This window comes from Onychomys torridus, chromosome 1 (genome assembly GCF_903995425.1).
Source record: "Onychomys torridus chromosome 1, mOncTor1.1, whole genome shotgun sequence".
In the NCBI taxonomy this organism is placed as follows: Eukaryota; Metazoa; Chordata; class Mammalia; order Rodentia; family Cricetidae; genus Onychomys; species Onychomys torridus.
This window is the reverse complement of record NC_050443.1, coordinates 27898391-27914520: the sequence shown is the minus strand read 5'-3', so window position 1 is coordinate 27914520 and position 16130 is coordinate 27898391. Positions and strand designations below refer to the sequence as shown.

At 45.5% G+C, this 16130-nt stretch overlaps 1 protein-coding gene across 6 annotated transcripts in view; it reads right to left on the bottom strand.

Annotated features, from left to right (window-relative positions):
* Garre1 (granule associated Rac and RHOG effector 1) overlaps positions 1-16130 on the bottom strand; it is a 93070-nt gene that overhangs the window by 34175 nt on the left and 42765 nt on the right. For all 6 annotated transcript variants that reach the window (XR_004943982.1, XM_036176945.1, XM_036176947.1 and 3 more), the window contains one exon: positions 6201-6401. Coding sequence is in view for 5 of the 6 variants with exons in the window: in XM_036176945.1 (XP_036032838.1) it covers positions 6201-6401 (201 nt within the window). In the remaining variant the exon portion in view is untranslated. The remainder of the gene's footprint in view (positions 1-6200; positions 6402-16130) is intronic.

Below are 16130 nucleotides of genomic sequence, written 5' to 3'. Positions count from 1 at the left end.
CAGGTTTCTGTGGCAACTGCTTTCAGATGCTGTGCTTGCCACCTTGCCAGTAACACATACCATGCTTTATGTGCCCACGGTACTTCATGACTTACGTGGCTGAGAAGAAACCAGGGAATATGTTTTCCAGAGTGAATGAGAAAGGTGAGGAAAAGACAACTCCTCCAAAAAGTTGGGCTGTCAAAGGGGTAGAGAAATAGGTAGGCTTTTGTGTTGGAAGCACATTAGTGTTGAGAGAGAAAACTCTGGGTCCCATGGCAGAAGCCAGGTCCTTGAAGATGGGAATATTGTGCTGCCAAAGTAAGCCCTGAACCTGAGAACAGGGCACCTCCTCTGTTGTTGTGAAAGGAAAGGAAAAGAGATGGGGGAGCTGGAGGAGGGATACTGTTCTGGCCATGCACGAAGAAAGACTGCATCAGGGGTCCATTTTCACAGGGCAGTGTGGCTAAGGGGCACCAGCAGGAAGCAGAAGACAGAGGCCAAGGACACACGGAAGCAGGCAGGGGGATCAGTAAGGAGGTGCTAAGGTTTTAGGATGTAAAAGGAATATTCAGGAGGCTGGAGCCCAGACGCTCTAAGGACAGAAGGCTGTGAAGCCAGATGACAGACAAAGGTCTGAACCCACACCAGCAGTGGAGAGAGAGAGACACACACCAGCATTGGGGGGGTGAGGGGGGAGAGACAGACAGACAGACAGACCAGCAGTGGAGAGAGGGAGAGAGACACCAGCAGTGGAGAGAGAGAGAGACAGAGAGACAGAGAGAGAGAGACACCAGCAGTGGGTGGCAGGCCCAATACAACCTCCAGCTGGCACTGAGGGTCTTCCTGAGAAAGCCTTTGACATGCAAGAGAAAGTCAAACCACAGCAGGAAAAAGAACAGATGACAGACAGCACACAAAGGATTACAAAATCAGAAATGGCACAGTGCTATGAAACAACCCCATATGACTCAAGGGGAAAAGACAGAGGATCAGTTTAGTTTTGTTTGTTTGTGAGACAGGGTCTCACATACCCCAAGATGGCCGCCTTGCACTCACTATGGAACCAAGGATGACCTCGAGTTCCTAATCCTGCTTCAGCTCCCCAGTGCTGTGATACAGGTGTTTGCCACCATGCCTAGGTATAGGTCCTGTAAGATCCTATAAAAAGCCGGGCGGTGGTAGCGTACACCTTTAATTCCAGCACTTGGGAGGCAGAGGCAGACAGATCTCTCTGAGTTCGAGGCCAGCTTGGGCTACAGAGTGAGTTCCAGGACAGCCAGGGTTACACAGAGAAGTCTGTCTCAAAAAACTAGAAAGAAAAAAAAAATCCTATAACAAAATGTAGTATACTGCAACTTAACTGTGGGGTGATCCAAATTAGACATCATTTAAGAAATCAACATACTACTCCTTACCCATAAGTGATCTTGTATTTCTACAAAATGGAGTAGTGACTTTGAGGGTTTGCTTTTTCTTTCTCTCACTGGAAAAAGGGGTGTCAGCATGAAAGAGAACCACTGAAATGTAGCAGGAAAGGAGCACTCAGCTTCGAGGCTTTGTCCTCCACTCCTCTGCTGGCTGTGGACTTATGCAGGGGTGTTGACTGTCACAGTCCAGCTTATTTTGGTCAGACCATAACCTTGGGTAGCCATTCCAGCCTGGGCCTGGAGGTTCCAACCCCCATTGAGGCTTCGGTAATGGTCATGCCCACAAGGCGGGGCTGAGGGAGGACGCTGAAGACCCAGGATGGAGAAGAGAGGCGTCTCTTGGTTCCAGGACCCTGGATGCTGGAGGTAGACGGAGCAGAGTTCTCCAGAGAACACCGCCGGACTCCGCCACACCTTTCCCAGACCCTGCAACCTATCCCTTCATTTGTAAGTTACCCCACAAAATAAACTTCCCTTTTAACTATGTGGAGTGGCCTTAATAATTTCACCTATACGTGGGCCCCCTCCTGGTGTGCTGCCCCTACAGTCACCACTGCAGTGCTTGCCTTCCTCTTGTTCAGTGTGGCCTTTGTGGGCTGCTATGAGCCTGAAAGAGAACTCCTGTCTTGTGTGTGACCACAACTGCCACCTTCCTGTCTCTCCCGATTATAAAGGGCTGTGGCCTAGTTAAAGATGTTTAGAGATAAGGCACTATCAGCTTAATAAGGACTTCAGAAACAGTTACAGAATTACTCTAAAAAACCACCTAAAGCCTGGATGGGATGCAAGATAGTTCTAAGTGCAGGGGCTACTAAAGGCCCAGACTGAAAGAGTGTGAGGTCAAGGGCTGAGGCCGACTCCTGCTGTGTCAACACCACTGTGAGCTGTGGGCCTGATTTCAAGAGTCTGCAGCCCAGACCAGGTCTGTATGAAGCCTGGGATTCAGCTGATGAAGAAGAGGAACTACCACAGCTCTGGGCACTGCTTTTATTGAGGGGCTGGAGACTGCCTTTGCCTCCCACCTCATGCAGGGCACTGACAGGCTACAAAGCAGCACAGTCTCGGCCTCCCTCTCAGCTGAGGCATTAGCAATCTCCAGCTTCTCCAGTGTCATGGACATTTTCAGATCAAAAATCCATACACACTTGCACATACATGTAAAATGTTTATAATACACATGCTGTCACTGATGAGGACCCTGATTCAAAACACAAACCAAGGGCTGGAGAGATGGCTCAAAGGTTAAGAGCACTGACTGCTCTTCCAGAGGTCCTGAGTTCACATGGTGGCTCAGAACCATCTATAACGAGGTCTGGTACGGTGCCCTCTTCTGGCCTGCAGCAATACATGCAAACAGAACACTGTATACATAATAAATAAATAAATAAATAAATAAATAAATAAATAAATAAATAAATAGATAAATAAATAAATAAATAGATAAATAAATAAATAAATCTTAAAAAAAAAAAAAAAAAAAACAACACACAAACCAAGGATGAAGAGGTGGCTCAGTGGTTACACTGGCTGCTCTTCCAGAGGACCCAAATTCAATCCTCAGCACCCACATGACAGCTCACAACCATGTGTAACTTCAGTTCCAGGGGAATTTATGCCCTCTTCTGGTAACCCTTCTTGGAGACTGCACATACATGGTGCGCTAACATATATGAAGGCAAACACCTGGACACATTTAAAAAGTAAGTGGGGCATGGTGATAGACACCTATAACTCAGCACTTGGGAGGCTGAGGCAGAAGCACTGTGAGTTTGAGGCCTACTTGGGCTATACAGCAAGATCCTACCTCAAAAAAATGGAAGAGAGAGGGAATGAGGTAGGGGGAAGACAGGAGGGAGAGAGAGAGAGAGAGAGAGAGGCACTGACTGAGTTTATAAAGAGCAATTTCTCTAACTTTCTTGTGTGTGTGTGTGTGTGTGTGTGTGTGTGTGTGTGTGTGTGTGTACACCTACAATCGTGGAAGTTGGGCATTCAGACTTGATGGCAAGCACCTTCACCCACTGAGTCACCTTGCCGGCCCAAGAACTACTATTGATTTGTTTACATTCAAGTTTGGAAGTTCTGGATGTGGAAAAGGACTAGAGCAGGTGGTTCTCAGCCTTCCTAATGCTGGGACCCTTTAATGCAGTTCCTCATGCTGTGTGACCCCAACTATAAAATTATTGCATTGCTACTTCATAACTGTCATTTGTCACTGTTATGAATTGTAATGTCTGTGTTTTCCAATGGTCTTAGGTGACCCCTGTGAAAGGGTCATTTGACCCCTACACACACACACACACACACACACACACACACACACACACACACACACACGGGTCACGATCTACAAGTTGAGAACCACTGGACTCTCCTGGTAGAACGGCCAGAGAAGGAACTGTATACTAGGCAGGATGTCTCACGGAAAGGCTTGGGGATAGCCTGCAGCCCACTTCTACAGCAGGTTCTCAGCAATGAGGCTGGGTGGGAATCAGAAGCCCAGGGAGAGTGCTCACTGCACACTGTCATGCCCCTCCCCATACCCCATCACCGCTCATTCCCGTCCCACTCATGCTTCTCTATCCACTAGTGAAGCTGTGCTGGGAAGCAGCTGATCTTCAAAGAGTGACTTCATGTGTCAAATACATGAATAGGAAAACGACTTGAATCGCATGAAAACCAACTGGTGAATGAGGGTCTAGGCGATTAGTCCAGAAGCATCTTTGTCTATTTACTGCTCTGAAGTTTTAGAGTTGACAAATACATAAATGGGCTTCACTATAGCACGTCCATGCATCTGCCACTACCCTTTGTCCTAACACACCCTATCACTGTCCTCTCCTGCTCTGCACCCATCTGTGTCCCGCCTGCTGCACGGCTCTTTTTGTTTTCAGGTCACATGTATTATGTGGCCTTCTTCTTCTTTCCTCCTGCCCAAGATCTTTTCCTTCTCTTTCCTGGTCTCCTTTCATCACACAAACATACACAGAGACTATATACACATCTACAGAAACTTAAATCTAGGTTCTGCATACCAGAGAAAATATGCTGTGTTTGTCTTTCTAGGTACGGATTACTTAAGAATCTTTTTATACAACTGGGCAGCTGTGATGCACATCTTTAATCCCAGTACTTGGGAGGCAGATCTCAAGACCAGCCTGGTCCTCAGAGCATGTTCCAGGACAGACAGGGCTACATAGAGAAACCCTGTCTCAAACAAACAAACAAAAAGAGAATCTTTCTACAAGCTTTTCATATACTTGTGTGTTTGAAAGGATGCACTCCCAGGAGGTAGAGGTAGAGGCAGCACCAGGTGCCGTCCTCTGTCACTCATTCACTACCATGTTCCTTTGCAGCACTGTCTCTCCCTGAACCTGAACACCATTTGGGTTTTTAAGGATGCTGTTGGCTATGCTGACAGTCAGCAAACTCCAATGATCCTCCTGTCTCCACCCCACTCAGATGGTGTTAGAGGTGTGCATGGGACCATGACTGTCTTCTTACGTGGGTACCAGAATCCAAACTCCAGTCCTCATGGTTGTAGTGCAAAAATCACAAAGCTTCCAAACACTCCTCAGAGAACAAGATGGCTACAGAAACAGCTCAAGCTTGTGACCTCAGCAGCTGGAGGGCCAAGGAGAAACTGCCATGAGTTAGAGACCAGTCTGGGCTGCAAAGTGAGACTTGATCTCAGAAGACAACAAGGAGCTAGAGATGGCTCAGAGGTTAACAGTGTGCACTGCCCTTGCAGAGGGCTGGAATTCAGTTCCGATCATCGACACTAAGCAGCTTCAGGTGATTTGCTGCCTCCAGATTTCTGGCCTCCAGAGGCACCTGCAGCCACATACACATGCCTCCCCCCCCCCCCACACACACAACTTAAAATAAATCTTGAAATTAAAAACAACAATAGCCTGGCACTGGTAGTGTACACTTTTAATCCCAGCACTCAGGAAGCAGAGGCAAGTGGATCTCTAAGTTCAAGGCCAGCATGATCTACAGAGCAAGTTCCAGGACATCCAGGGCAACAGAGAGAGACCTTGTCTCAAACAAACAAACAACAAGAACAACAAAACAAAACACCCCAACAGTGCTGAGGAAGTAGTTCTATTTGTGGAGTGCTTACCTAGTATGCATGAAGGCCCAGGTTCCAACTCTAGCACCACACTAGCCAGCTGTGGTGGCACATTCCTGATATCCCAGTGTTTGTGAGGTTCACCTTGCCAGACAATCCCGTTACTCTGCCTACCTGGCTGCCTACTGAGCTAGTTCCACTGTGTCATTCCTGACTTAGGTGCCAGCCTTCTCCCTTGGCTCACATCTTTGGAGTTTCCTGTACCACTCCCACTCAGAAGCAGGGCTTTTCCTCTTGGTCTGGACAACTCCTACACCCTTTGTACCTTGTTTTTGTAAGTCTTTCTCTGTAGGTATTGTTTTAGTGCCTAGCAGAGGCCTGACACAAAGCAGACATTCTTTTTTTGTTTGTTTTTGTTTTTTGAGACGAGTTTCTCTGTATAAAAGCTCTAGCTGTCCTAGAACTCACTCTGTAGACCCAGCTGGCCTCAAACTCACAGAGATCTACCTGCCTCTGCCTCCTCTGTGCTGGGATGAAAGGTGTGCACCACCAGCAGCTCAAAGCAGACATTCTTAAAGACATCTGCTATCACAAGAACAAGCAAGTGAAGGATGTTTATAACTCAGTGTCTAAAGCAAGTGGCTCTCCTGGGAGCCAAAAGACGAGAAGCCCTGCAGCTTCTTCCACTGGAACCCAGCCAGATCTCCCAGGTCAGTTACCTCAGCAGCCCCCCGCCAGGATCGCACAGCTTCCTCCAGTTCGAGTGTGTGGCCCACACCAGACAGACTGCTGCTGTTCTTTTTTTCTGGCACAACTACCTCAGCAAAGCAAGAGTGAGCCACGGGCTGGACTTTCTGCAAGGCGTGAGTCAAAAACTGGAAATGGACTTGCACCACCGTCAAAAAGCATCGCCCCAACACCTGTGAAAACAAAAAGAGCCAGGGGATTTAGGTTGTGGGTTGCTCATGGATTAGTGTAATAAATTTTCAACTGTCAAGAGATTTGGAATCATAAGTGCATGCAATGCTAAAAAGTCTCCCTGCCTCTTGAGCCTCGGTACTAGAAGTTTAGAAGTCAAAACATTTCAAAGCAAGCAGTAGGCCCAGGCACAAATGGGTCTTCCAACTTCCTGCCACCTGTCCTCACTTCTGTCTAGACTCTGTCTTAGGAGTTCCTGCTGGGCCAGAGCCATCCATAATCTCAATTATGGCCACAGAGGGTTCAAAATGCAAAGGAAAAGTCATGGCATGTTACAGAATATCTGCAAGGTTGGTTTCACCTAGAAGCAAACACTGCACTGGAAATGGACCCAAAGAGACTAGTTGTTTCTATGCTGTACTAATATCATTTTGAATAGAGTGTCTGTCGGTCCATAGTCTTACAAAACAAAGCTGACAGACAAGTCTTCTAGAAGTCAGCAAAACACAGGAGACAATTCCATCAGCAGGGCAGAAAAGCACTAACCATACACATATCAGTGGCTGGTTGGATGGCTAATAATTCACATAGGGTCTCACTACATAGCTCTGGCTGTCCTGGAACACACTATGTACACCAGGCTGGCCTCAAACTCAGAGACCCGCCTGCCTCTGCTTCCCAAGTGCTGGGATTAAAGGTGTGTGCTACCATGTCCAGACGGAAATTCATTTCTTTTAAACAATAAATTTGCCAGATGATGATGATACATACAGGTAATTCCAGCACTTAGGAGGCTATTTAGGTGCATCATGAGTTCAAGACCAGCATGATCTACAAAGAGAATTAGAAGCCAGACTGGCTATGGAGTAAGCCCCTACTTCAAAACAATAATAATATGCTGTGGGTAATTTTCATCCCACTGACATCCCTGAGACTGCCAATAAAGTTAAACCTTGAATCAGAAGGCCAGAATTAACCATAGAGTTTTTGGCAGACCCAAATTAGGATATAGAGAGACAGACACAGGAAGGAATAGAGAGGGTCTTTTAGATTTGGAAGTGTGGAGAGGTGGGGTCAGCTGACCATACCCCACTGCTCTTTGCATCTATCAGGTTTTTACTCCAATATCCGACTCCCGAGTTTTACTTAATAACAGAACAATATTAATAATTGCTTCATCTGGAGCTTCAATAATAGAAGCCAAAATCCTGTTAATAGACAAATGTTCCAGATTGCTAGCCCTATGAACATTTTAAGCCATGAAAGAGCATTTATCTAGAGACCAGGGCAACCGTTCTCTTTCTCACTGCTGGAGACTTTACTTCCTTTTATGTTTTTTTGCTTGTTTGTTTGTTTGTTTGTTTTTTGAGACAGGGTTTCTCTGTGTAGCTTTGGAGTCTATCCTGGAACTCGACCTCACAGAGATCCACCTGCCTCCCGAGTGCTGGGATTACAGGTATGCGCCACCACCGCCCGGCTCCTTTATGTTTTTGGTGGCACTTAGAGAATTGATTCCAGGGCCTGGAGCAGAACAAGCCATAGCTAACACCCTTAGCCCTTTTTATCTTTGGACTTTAAGACAAGGGCTCACTAAATATCCTAGGCTGGCTTTGAACTTCAATCCTCCTGCCTTAACCTCACGAGTCTCTTGGATTTCAGGAGTTGTACAAGTCGTAGTTTTCTTTTTACCTGACCACCGCTGTGATATGTTTGTTATGATTTTCCACGTTTCTCTCTTTAAAGCAGAAGGAGAAACTGCTAGCTGCAAAGATACTGAGGGTGGAGAACTGCAAGTTCAAGGCCAGCCTGGGCAATTTGGTGAGACCCCATTTCAAAATACTAAAAAGTTCCACGTCTGTATTGCTCTCTACAAAGATGTGACATCAGAGTCCCCTTGTTCTAATCCCTAGGATCAGCCTGAAACACTCAGCCACATCCAGTAAGATGTTGCTCTTTACCACAAACCCAATCTAGCCTCACACATCAGAGCTATTTTGTTGAAGAAACTGGAATGGGGCCAGCTCCCAATGTAACACCTACTCCCTCTGAATGATTTTCCCAGTGGAAATCACCAGAGCAAACAAGCCAATGAAAAATTTCATCCAAAACCAAAGCAATCAAACAAAAAGCTCACAGCAAAGTGTCTGCCCTCTGTAGTGAACAGCTAAATGGCAGCTGAACTCCACCCAGACCTTTCCTCAGAGCTCCTCCCCACCAAGGCTGTGTCTCTGAAGGGCAGCATGAGGGACACAGAGGTAGCAGACCTAAGAATCCAGCTAGAGACACCTGACATGAATTACACACTACCAGTGAGCTTAAACTGAGCATTCAGCATAAGCTGGTTCTACACTACAGATTTCATATGGGTTGCAGTGCAATCCCAATACACCCCAGGAAGTCATCTCCATTATACAGAGAGGAGACTGAGGCTAGGAAAGCTATGAAACTAGATATCCAGGTTACGACACAAAAGGGATGAGGCAGTGCAGTCTCTTCATTCTGTGTTCAGTGTCTAAGCTTTTAGTCAGTGTGCCCCCTGCCTTCAACACTCTTAATATCCACCTAGGCAGAGATGAGGCACACAACAGAAATTCAGTCTTAACTACGGGCTGAGGGCACCAGGGAGCTCCCCACAGTGCAGATGCAGAGGATCAGGGCTGGCTCCTCCAGGACAGTCTTCTCTCCTCTTCCCTTGGCCTCTTGGAGGAGAAGTGAGGATGCCACCATGCTCTAAGGTCACATTTTCACAACTTCTGACCAATGAAAAAGACTTGTTCATTCTAATAATAAATATACAACATGCAAATGCCTAGTATGTACAAAGCTCAAAAACAGTGAGAAAGCCCCTGTGCCATGAGGGTTACATACTAATGGGGCCAGGAGAGACAACAAAGCCATAAATAGACACACAAGGTCAGGTGCAGCTGGAGATCGAAACTGCCTGGCAGGTGGTGAGGAAAAGGCTCTCTGATGTTAGAGCCAAGGAAGAAAGCTATGTCTCCCACTCTGAAAGGAATATTCTGAGAAGTGCGATGAAGCCTGGTGTCTGAATCACAGAAGTTTGGGACAGGGGTGGGTCCCCCTACTGCAGGATGCAGCGGGGGAGGAGATACCAGTCTGTCAGTCAGTCTGCTGTCTCTGCTTATTATGGGCTTGACCGCAGATGAGTCATTCAATCTACAGCTAGCTCTTCTCTGTAACAAATGCCTTCCTCCTTCCCACGATGTGTAAAGCATCAACCTAAATTATGATTGTGACAAAACATATGTTGTAAATTATTAATTAAAGGCCAACCCAACCCTGAGCCTTGGAAACTGGTTTTAGTGACCACTTATTCTAAAATGTTACCTTAAGTAAGACACAAACATCACCTTCTGAGGGCCGAGGCTCCTGTCTCTGCCCACCCTTTCTCTTTATCTCATCTCACTTCATGGTCTCCAAGCCCCATGACAGACCTCACCATCCTTGACTCAGGGATTTGCCAGTGCCTGGGGAGACTGTCAAACACAGGTTTGGAAGAGTGTGTGTCCCAAGGTCACACACAGCTCTCTTAGTTCACAAAGAGAAAGTTTCTTAGACTCAGGGCAGTCGAGGTTGCAGAGCAGAGTGAGTAAGCTGGAGAATGGGTGAGTGAGAGAGTCGAGGTCAGGCACTTACATTTAAAATAGCACTGAAGCCCCACCAGCAGCAACCACCATCGCCCACACCAGGAGCACCACATACGTAAAAACAACCCAGAGCAACCCTGTGGAATGCGAGCAATTTGCCCATTTTACAGATGAAAAAACAGTCTTAAAAAGATAAACTTGCTCCCAGCGGGTGGTGGCACACACCTTTAATGTGAGTTTGAAGCCAGCCTGGGCTGAAGGGTGAGATCCAGGACAGGCCAGGCACTAAAACTACACAGAGAAACTCTGTCTCAGAAGAAAAAAAAAAAAAAAAAAAAAAGATTAACTTGCAGGGCTGGAGAGATGCATCAGCTGCTCTTCCAGAGGACAAGGGTTCAATTCCCAGGACCCACATGGCAGTTCACAAATGTCTGTGACTCCAGTACCAGGAAATCCAACACTCTTACACAAACATACATGCAGGCAAAACACCAATGCACATAAAATAAAATTAATTAAAAAGATAAACTTGCTTAATGTCAAGCAGGTTTAAGTTAAGGATTTGAAACCAGATCTGTCTCACTCCAAAAAACATTTCTGACCACCAGGCTTCCCAGTCTACTTGTGACAAGATCCGGGATGTAAAAACAATAGTGGGACTGGGCGGAGGTGGCGCACGCCTTTAATCCCAGCACTCGGCAGGCGGATCTCTGTGAGTTCGAGGCCAGCCTGGGCTACAAAGTGAGTTCCAGGAAAGGCGCAAAACTACACAGAGAAACCCTGTCTCGAAAAACAAACAAACAAACAAACAAAAAACAAAAACAAAAAAAAAAAAAAAAACAATAATGGATAGGTACTAAAGAAGATATTCTGGAAAGGAGATAATTATCAAGGATCTACTGAAACAGAACCCTGTTTACCAGGAATTCCTGATGGCCAAGAAGGGTATATCACAAGCCAGGTGCCATGACTGTAATCCTAGCACTCAGGAGGTTGAGGCAAGAGGTCCACAGATTCAAAGTCCACTCAAAACAGAACACTAGAGCACATGGACCTTCCCATTCCCTTGTTCTACTAAACATGCTGTAGCCATGGGTATAACCAAAGTGCCCTTTCTTCTCAGTGTATTGGTTTGTTGTTAATATTTATTTTTATACATATTTGTTTTTGTGTACATACATATATATCTGAGCACCATGTGCAAGCCTAGTGTCTGAAAAGGATCCCCATGGAATTGAAATTACAAACAGTATGACCTACCATATAGGTGCTGGGAACTCCATTCCATCTGCTTGTTTCTTGAGGCAGTAAGACCTAGTCCAGACTGGCCTCACTTGCAATGAGACTACAGGCCCAGGCCACCACGTCCTGTTTCTTCTCAGTAAGTTTAATATCTTAAGCAGATTACAAAGGGTTATAATTTAAGGCCATCCTGTTGGATAACTAAAAGACATCCTTTCTACACCATCACATTGTTGAGGGTCAATCTACAAGAGTGTTCTGAAATTCTGTAACAGCTATTCCTTCTGAAGGCCTAGCCCAACTCAGTACTTGCTACCTGCATGTGAACGTAACTGTTAGTGCTTAGGCCAACCTCATCTCCCAAATCAGCTTACTCCCCCTCGCCCCCCCCCCCCAAACAATGGACCCAAAAGTCCACTGCTCTACTTAACTCCACTTAACAGTTCATCCTTCCCAGATCCCTGGTAAGTCATTCTGTACCTTACTGATCAGATTAAAAGCCCCTAGAGTGAAAGGAAGTTGCCCGGTTGGCTGCTTCCATTAGAAATTCCAAAGCCATTCTATCCTTTCTTTCTCCAGTACTCATACATACCTTACAGACTCCATTTGGTTTCCAGTATCTTCAACCTTGTTTTGAATTTTTTTATAATTCCAGAATCATTACATCATGACCTAGCCCACAAATCAGAATGTGATACTGATATATTTAAACGTGTCTTGAGAGAAACAGAATGCAACAACTACTGTGGACTATGGAAAGTACTCATGAAAACTGTACTATGGGTTAAAATGGGAAAAACAAGCTTACTGAAAATGGCATGCACAATACTGACAAGGACTGCTGGTGCTGTACTGTGGTGGGATCTTGCTGCTCGAGCAAGACTCAGATTTCCATCCCAAGTATGATTCCTTTTGATTAGCAAAGAACCTGCAAACCTTTCTGCAGCCAGCATTTTCCATCAGAGAAGCTGTTAGTTATTTAGGCGGCACTCTTACCCCGCGAGGAACACGTCCCAAACACGACAAATCCACAGAAGAGCTGTTTGTTAATAGAGGACAGAGCTGACAGGCCTGTGTGAAGCACACACGTGAGTGAGGAGAGGAGAGAAGAGGAGGAGAGGAGAGAGAGACCTGTGCAAAATGGCGCCGGCTTTTTAAAGAGTGAGCTGCACATGCGTACAGGACCGCATGTGGCGACTCCACACATGCGTGTAGATTACATGGCCGTGTGCGCTTTATGCAACCATGTAAAGCCACGGAGTCCTAGTCATTCGAGATGTTCTGATCTGGAAATGGCTATTTTGAACTGGAAATAATTAGGCGGTCCGCCGGGCGAGCCCAACCGTGTGGACATGTTGTGATTTCCTATCAGAAGCCATGCTGTATGTAAGGAGAAGGAGCCAGGGAATGCACTTAAAGCCAGCATATGCCTCACAGCAACACCAACACCAAATGCTGCCAGCTCAGACAAAACCTCACTCTGGCCTGGACAAGCGGCTCTATCGCTAGTAGAGACAGAAGAGGTGGCTCTGAACCCCATCAATGGGCTAAGCACCCTGACATGTCAAACTTCCAACAGTGATACACGTTCACCTTCAACTGCACTGGAACTGGGGTGAGGGTCTGCTAAAAATAAACAATACCAACTATTCCCAAATAAATATAGCCAACGCTGGTCGGTGGTGGCTTGGGAGGCAGAGGCAGGAGGATCTCTGTGAGTTTGAGGTCAGAGTGAGTTCCAGGACAGGCTCTAAAGCTACACAGAAAAAATCCTATCTCAAAAAACCCTGATAGAGGCCAGCCCTGTTTCAAAAAAACAAAAACAAAACAAAACAAAACCCTGATAGATAGACAGATAATAAAATAATGAACGAAGTCAGCAACTACTATAACATTTCCTGTATCCCAGACTTGTGCACTGGGTATTTTAGTAAAACCTAGATGGTATAGGTTGGTTTTGTGGTTCATTTTCCAAATAAATTATACCAAAAATATATTGCTGGACTAGGGTTAGGGGTCAATAATAGAGCACCTGCCTTAGCATGCGCGGGGTCTACCATGCATATGTGCTAAGTCTTTCTTGTTCTTTTTTTGTTTTGTTTTTTGTTTTTTGAGACAGGGTTTCTCTGTGTAGCTTTGCGCCTTTCCTGGGACTCACTTGGTAGCCCAGGCTGGCCTCGAACTCACAGAGATCCACCTGCCTCTGCCTCCCAAGTGCTGGGATTAAAGGCGTGCACCACCACCGCCCAGCTTCTTGTTCTTATTTTTGAGACAGGGTCTCACTATCTAACCCTGGCTGGCCTACAAATTCTTATGTAGACCAGGCTGGCCTCATACTCATACATACAAAGACCAGTCTGCCTCTACTTCCCAAATGCTAGGATTAAAGGTTTGCTGCAGCACACACAGTCATTTTTTTCCAAGATTTTTTAGGTTTTTTAAACTATGTGTATTTGTTGTGTGTCCATGTGAGTATAGGTGACCAAAGATGGTATTAGGTCCCCTGGAGCTACAGTTACAGGCGGTTGTGAGCCACCCAACATAGATGCAGGAAGCCAACCCAGACCTCTGCAAGAACAGTACTTGCTCTTTACCTCAGAGCCATCTTTACAGCCTCACAAGAAGCAATATTCCAGCTACACTGCTATAAATCTTAATACAACTAATGGCAATTATAAAAGCTCATCCAAGGAGAGCCCACTGTAGTGGTGCATGATTGTAATCCGGCATTTGGGAGGTGAGGCAAGAGAATCAAGAGTTCAAAGTCATCCTTGGCTTTAAGAGACCCTGCCTTAACAAAAAAAAAAAAAAAAAAAAAAAAAGATTAACCATGGAAAGGCTACTAAAGGTAAGTAACTAAATTCACATTAATTATGGTAGATCAAAGACAACATCTACTTTAAGCACTTTTCCCACTCCATAAGCAAATTTATATTGTATGTTTATATGGGATAGAAATAAAAATATATCCAAGTCACCACATATCATATGACCTAGAATCCCATTAGTATTTTGGAAATTCTTTCTGTTGATCTTAGTATATTTCTGTTAAAAGTTGTCACTGCCCTTAGGAATATTTCAAAAAAACTAAGCACAGTAGCACACACCTGCAGCCTCATCTTTTCAGGAGGCTGAGGCAGGAGAACCACTCAAAAAGTAGGAGTTTAAAGTCAGCCTGGGCACCACGAGGCTATTTCAGCAACACAGAACAGGGACACTCCCAGCCAGTTTACCTCCATGGTGTTCCAAGGGGTGATTTCTGTGGCAGATCTTGGAAAGGGTCAGAGAGGAAGCCTGGCCTGTAACTCAGCAATAAGAGTGAGCTGAGAGGGTGAGCTTTCCCCTCTGCCTTGACCCATTTGCTTTGCTTGGCACCCAACATCCAAGATACTACACTGGCCTCAATCCCTGCTGGCTGCTTCCTAGTCATCTTCTGATCTCCCATGCTGGAGTACTAGAAGGCTACTGGTTCTCCAGCAGCACACACTTGATGACCACATCCAGTATTCTATGTTTAAATACCATCTACTAACCAACAGTTCCCACATTTTGTACTGAGGACCTCAGCTCTGTTCTCTCAATGTGTGTCCACCTATCTACTGGAAATCACACCTTGGGTGTCTAATAGTTTTACCCCGGGGCCTATTAGTCTAGGAGTCTCCTTCCTTACTGCTCTTATCTTGGTAAACAGCAGTACCAGGAAGTGATCCAGATACAGAAAGAAATCCTAGAGGCATCTTTGATTTACACACACACACACACACACACACACACACACACACACACACACACACACAGCATTACATATAATTCCATCAACTGGGAGGTAGAAGCAGACTAATCTTTGTTAAGTTCATGAGTACAAGGATAGCCTGGTCTACACAGACAGGAGCTATCTCAAAACAAACATAACAAATCATTTCATACATACCACCCACTTACCAGTTTTCAGAGTTTAGTAAGGTAAGTTCCAGATGGATGTGGTGACTGTACATCATATGAATGTTTTGAACTGAACACTTGTAAATGGTTAAAACAGCAAACTCTACATTACACATATTTTACCTTATTAAGAAACTAGTTCTATAAAATTTAATAACATAAAATAAAAAAAAAGAAACTAGTCCTAAACCAGGCACGGTGGTTTGCTCCTGTAATTCCTACCCTGGAAGCTGGAAGCAGGAGGGATTCAAAGTCATCCTCAAGAATTTAGTGAGTTCAAGGTCAGCCTGAGCTCAAAGGAAAAAAAAAAAAAAGGTTAGGAAGGAAGGAAGGAAGGAAGGGAAGAAAAACAAAAAACCAATTGTTCCCTCCCCTAAAAACAAACATACAAAAACCCAAGTATGTGAGTATTCCATCCCAAACTACTACAATCTCTTGTTTGGATGACTGTGACGGCCTCTAAACCATACGGGGCTTGACCTTCAGCTGTTCTGCCGGCATCCAGAATATGTACAACATGGAGATGAAGGAGCACACTTTCTCATCCAGTACTTCCTCACACATCTTCCTGGGCCAGACCTTAGCAAGTGCCATTGTCAGCTGTCAGAGACTAGAAAGGGAAACCCTTACCCTAGGCACAGCGTGCCTGAAAAACAAAGAGCTTCCTGTTAGAAGTGCGAGACTGGGCACCAGGAAACAGTGAACAGGCTCTCCTTGCTCTCTGCCCTCTTCCAGGTCAGGTGCAAAGGAGAGGTTCTGTATGAGAGTGTGTCTGGGGTGGGCAGGGAGTGGTGTGGAGGATGTCTGGAAGCTCAGCTGCAAACAAGGTTGAAGACATTTTTCATGTGCACTACAGCACTTTTCATACCTAGTGCTACAGCTTCTCGTCTGTCTGGTCTACCAGGCCTGGAGCACCTTCTGTCCTCACCCATCTCTACA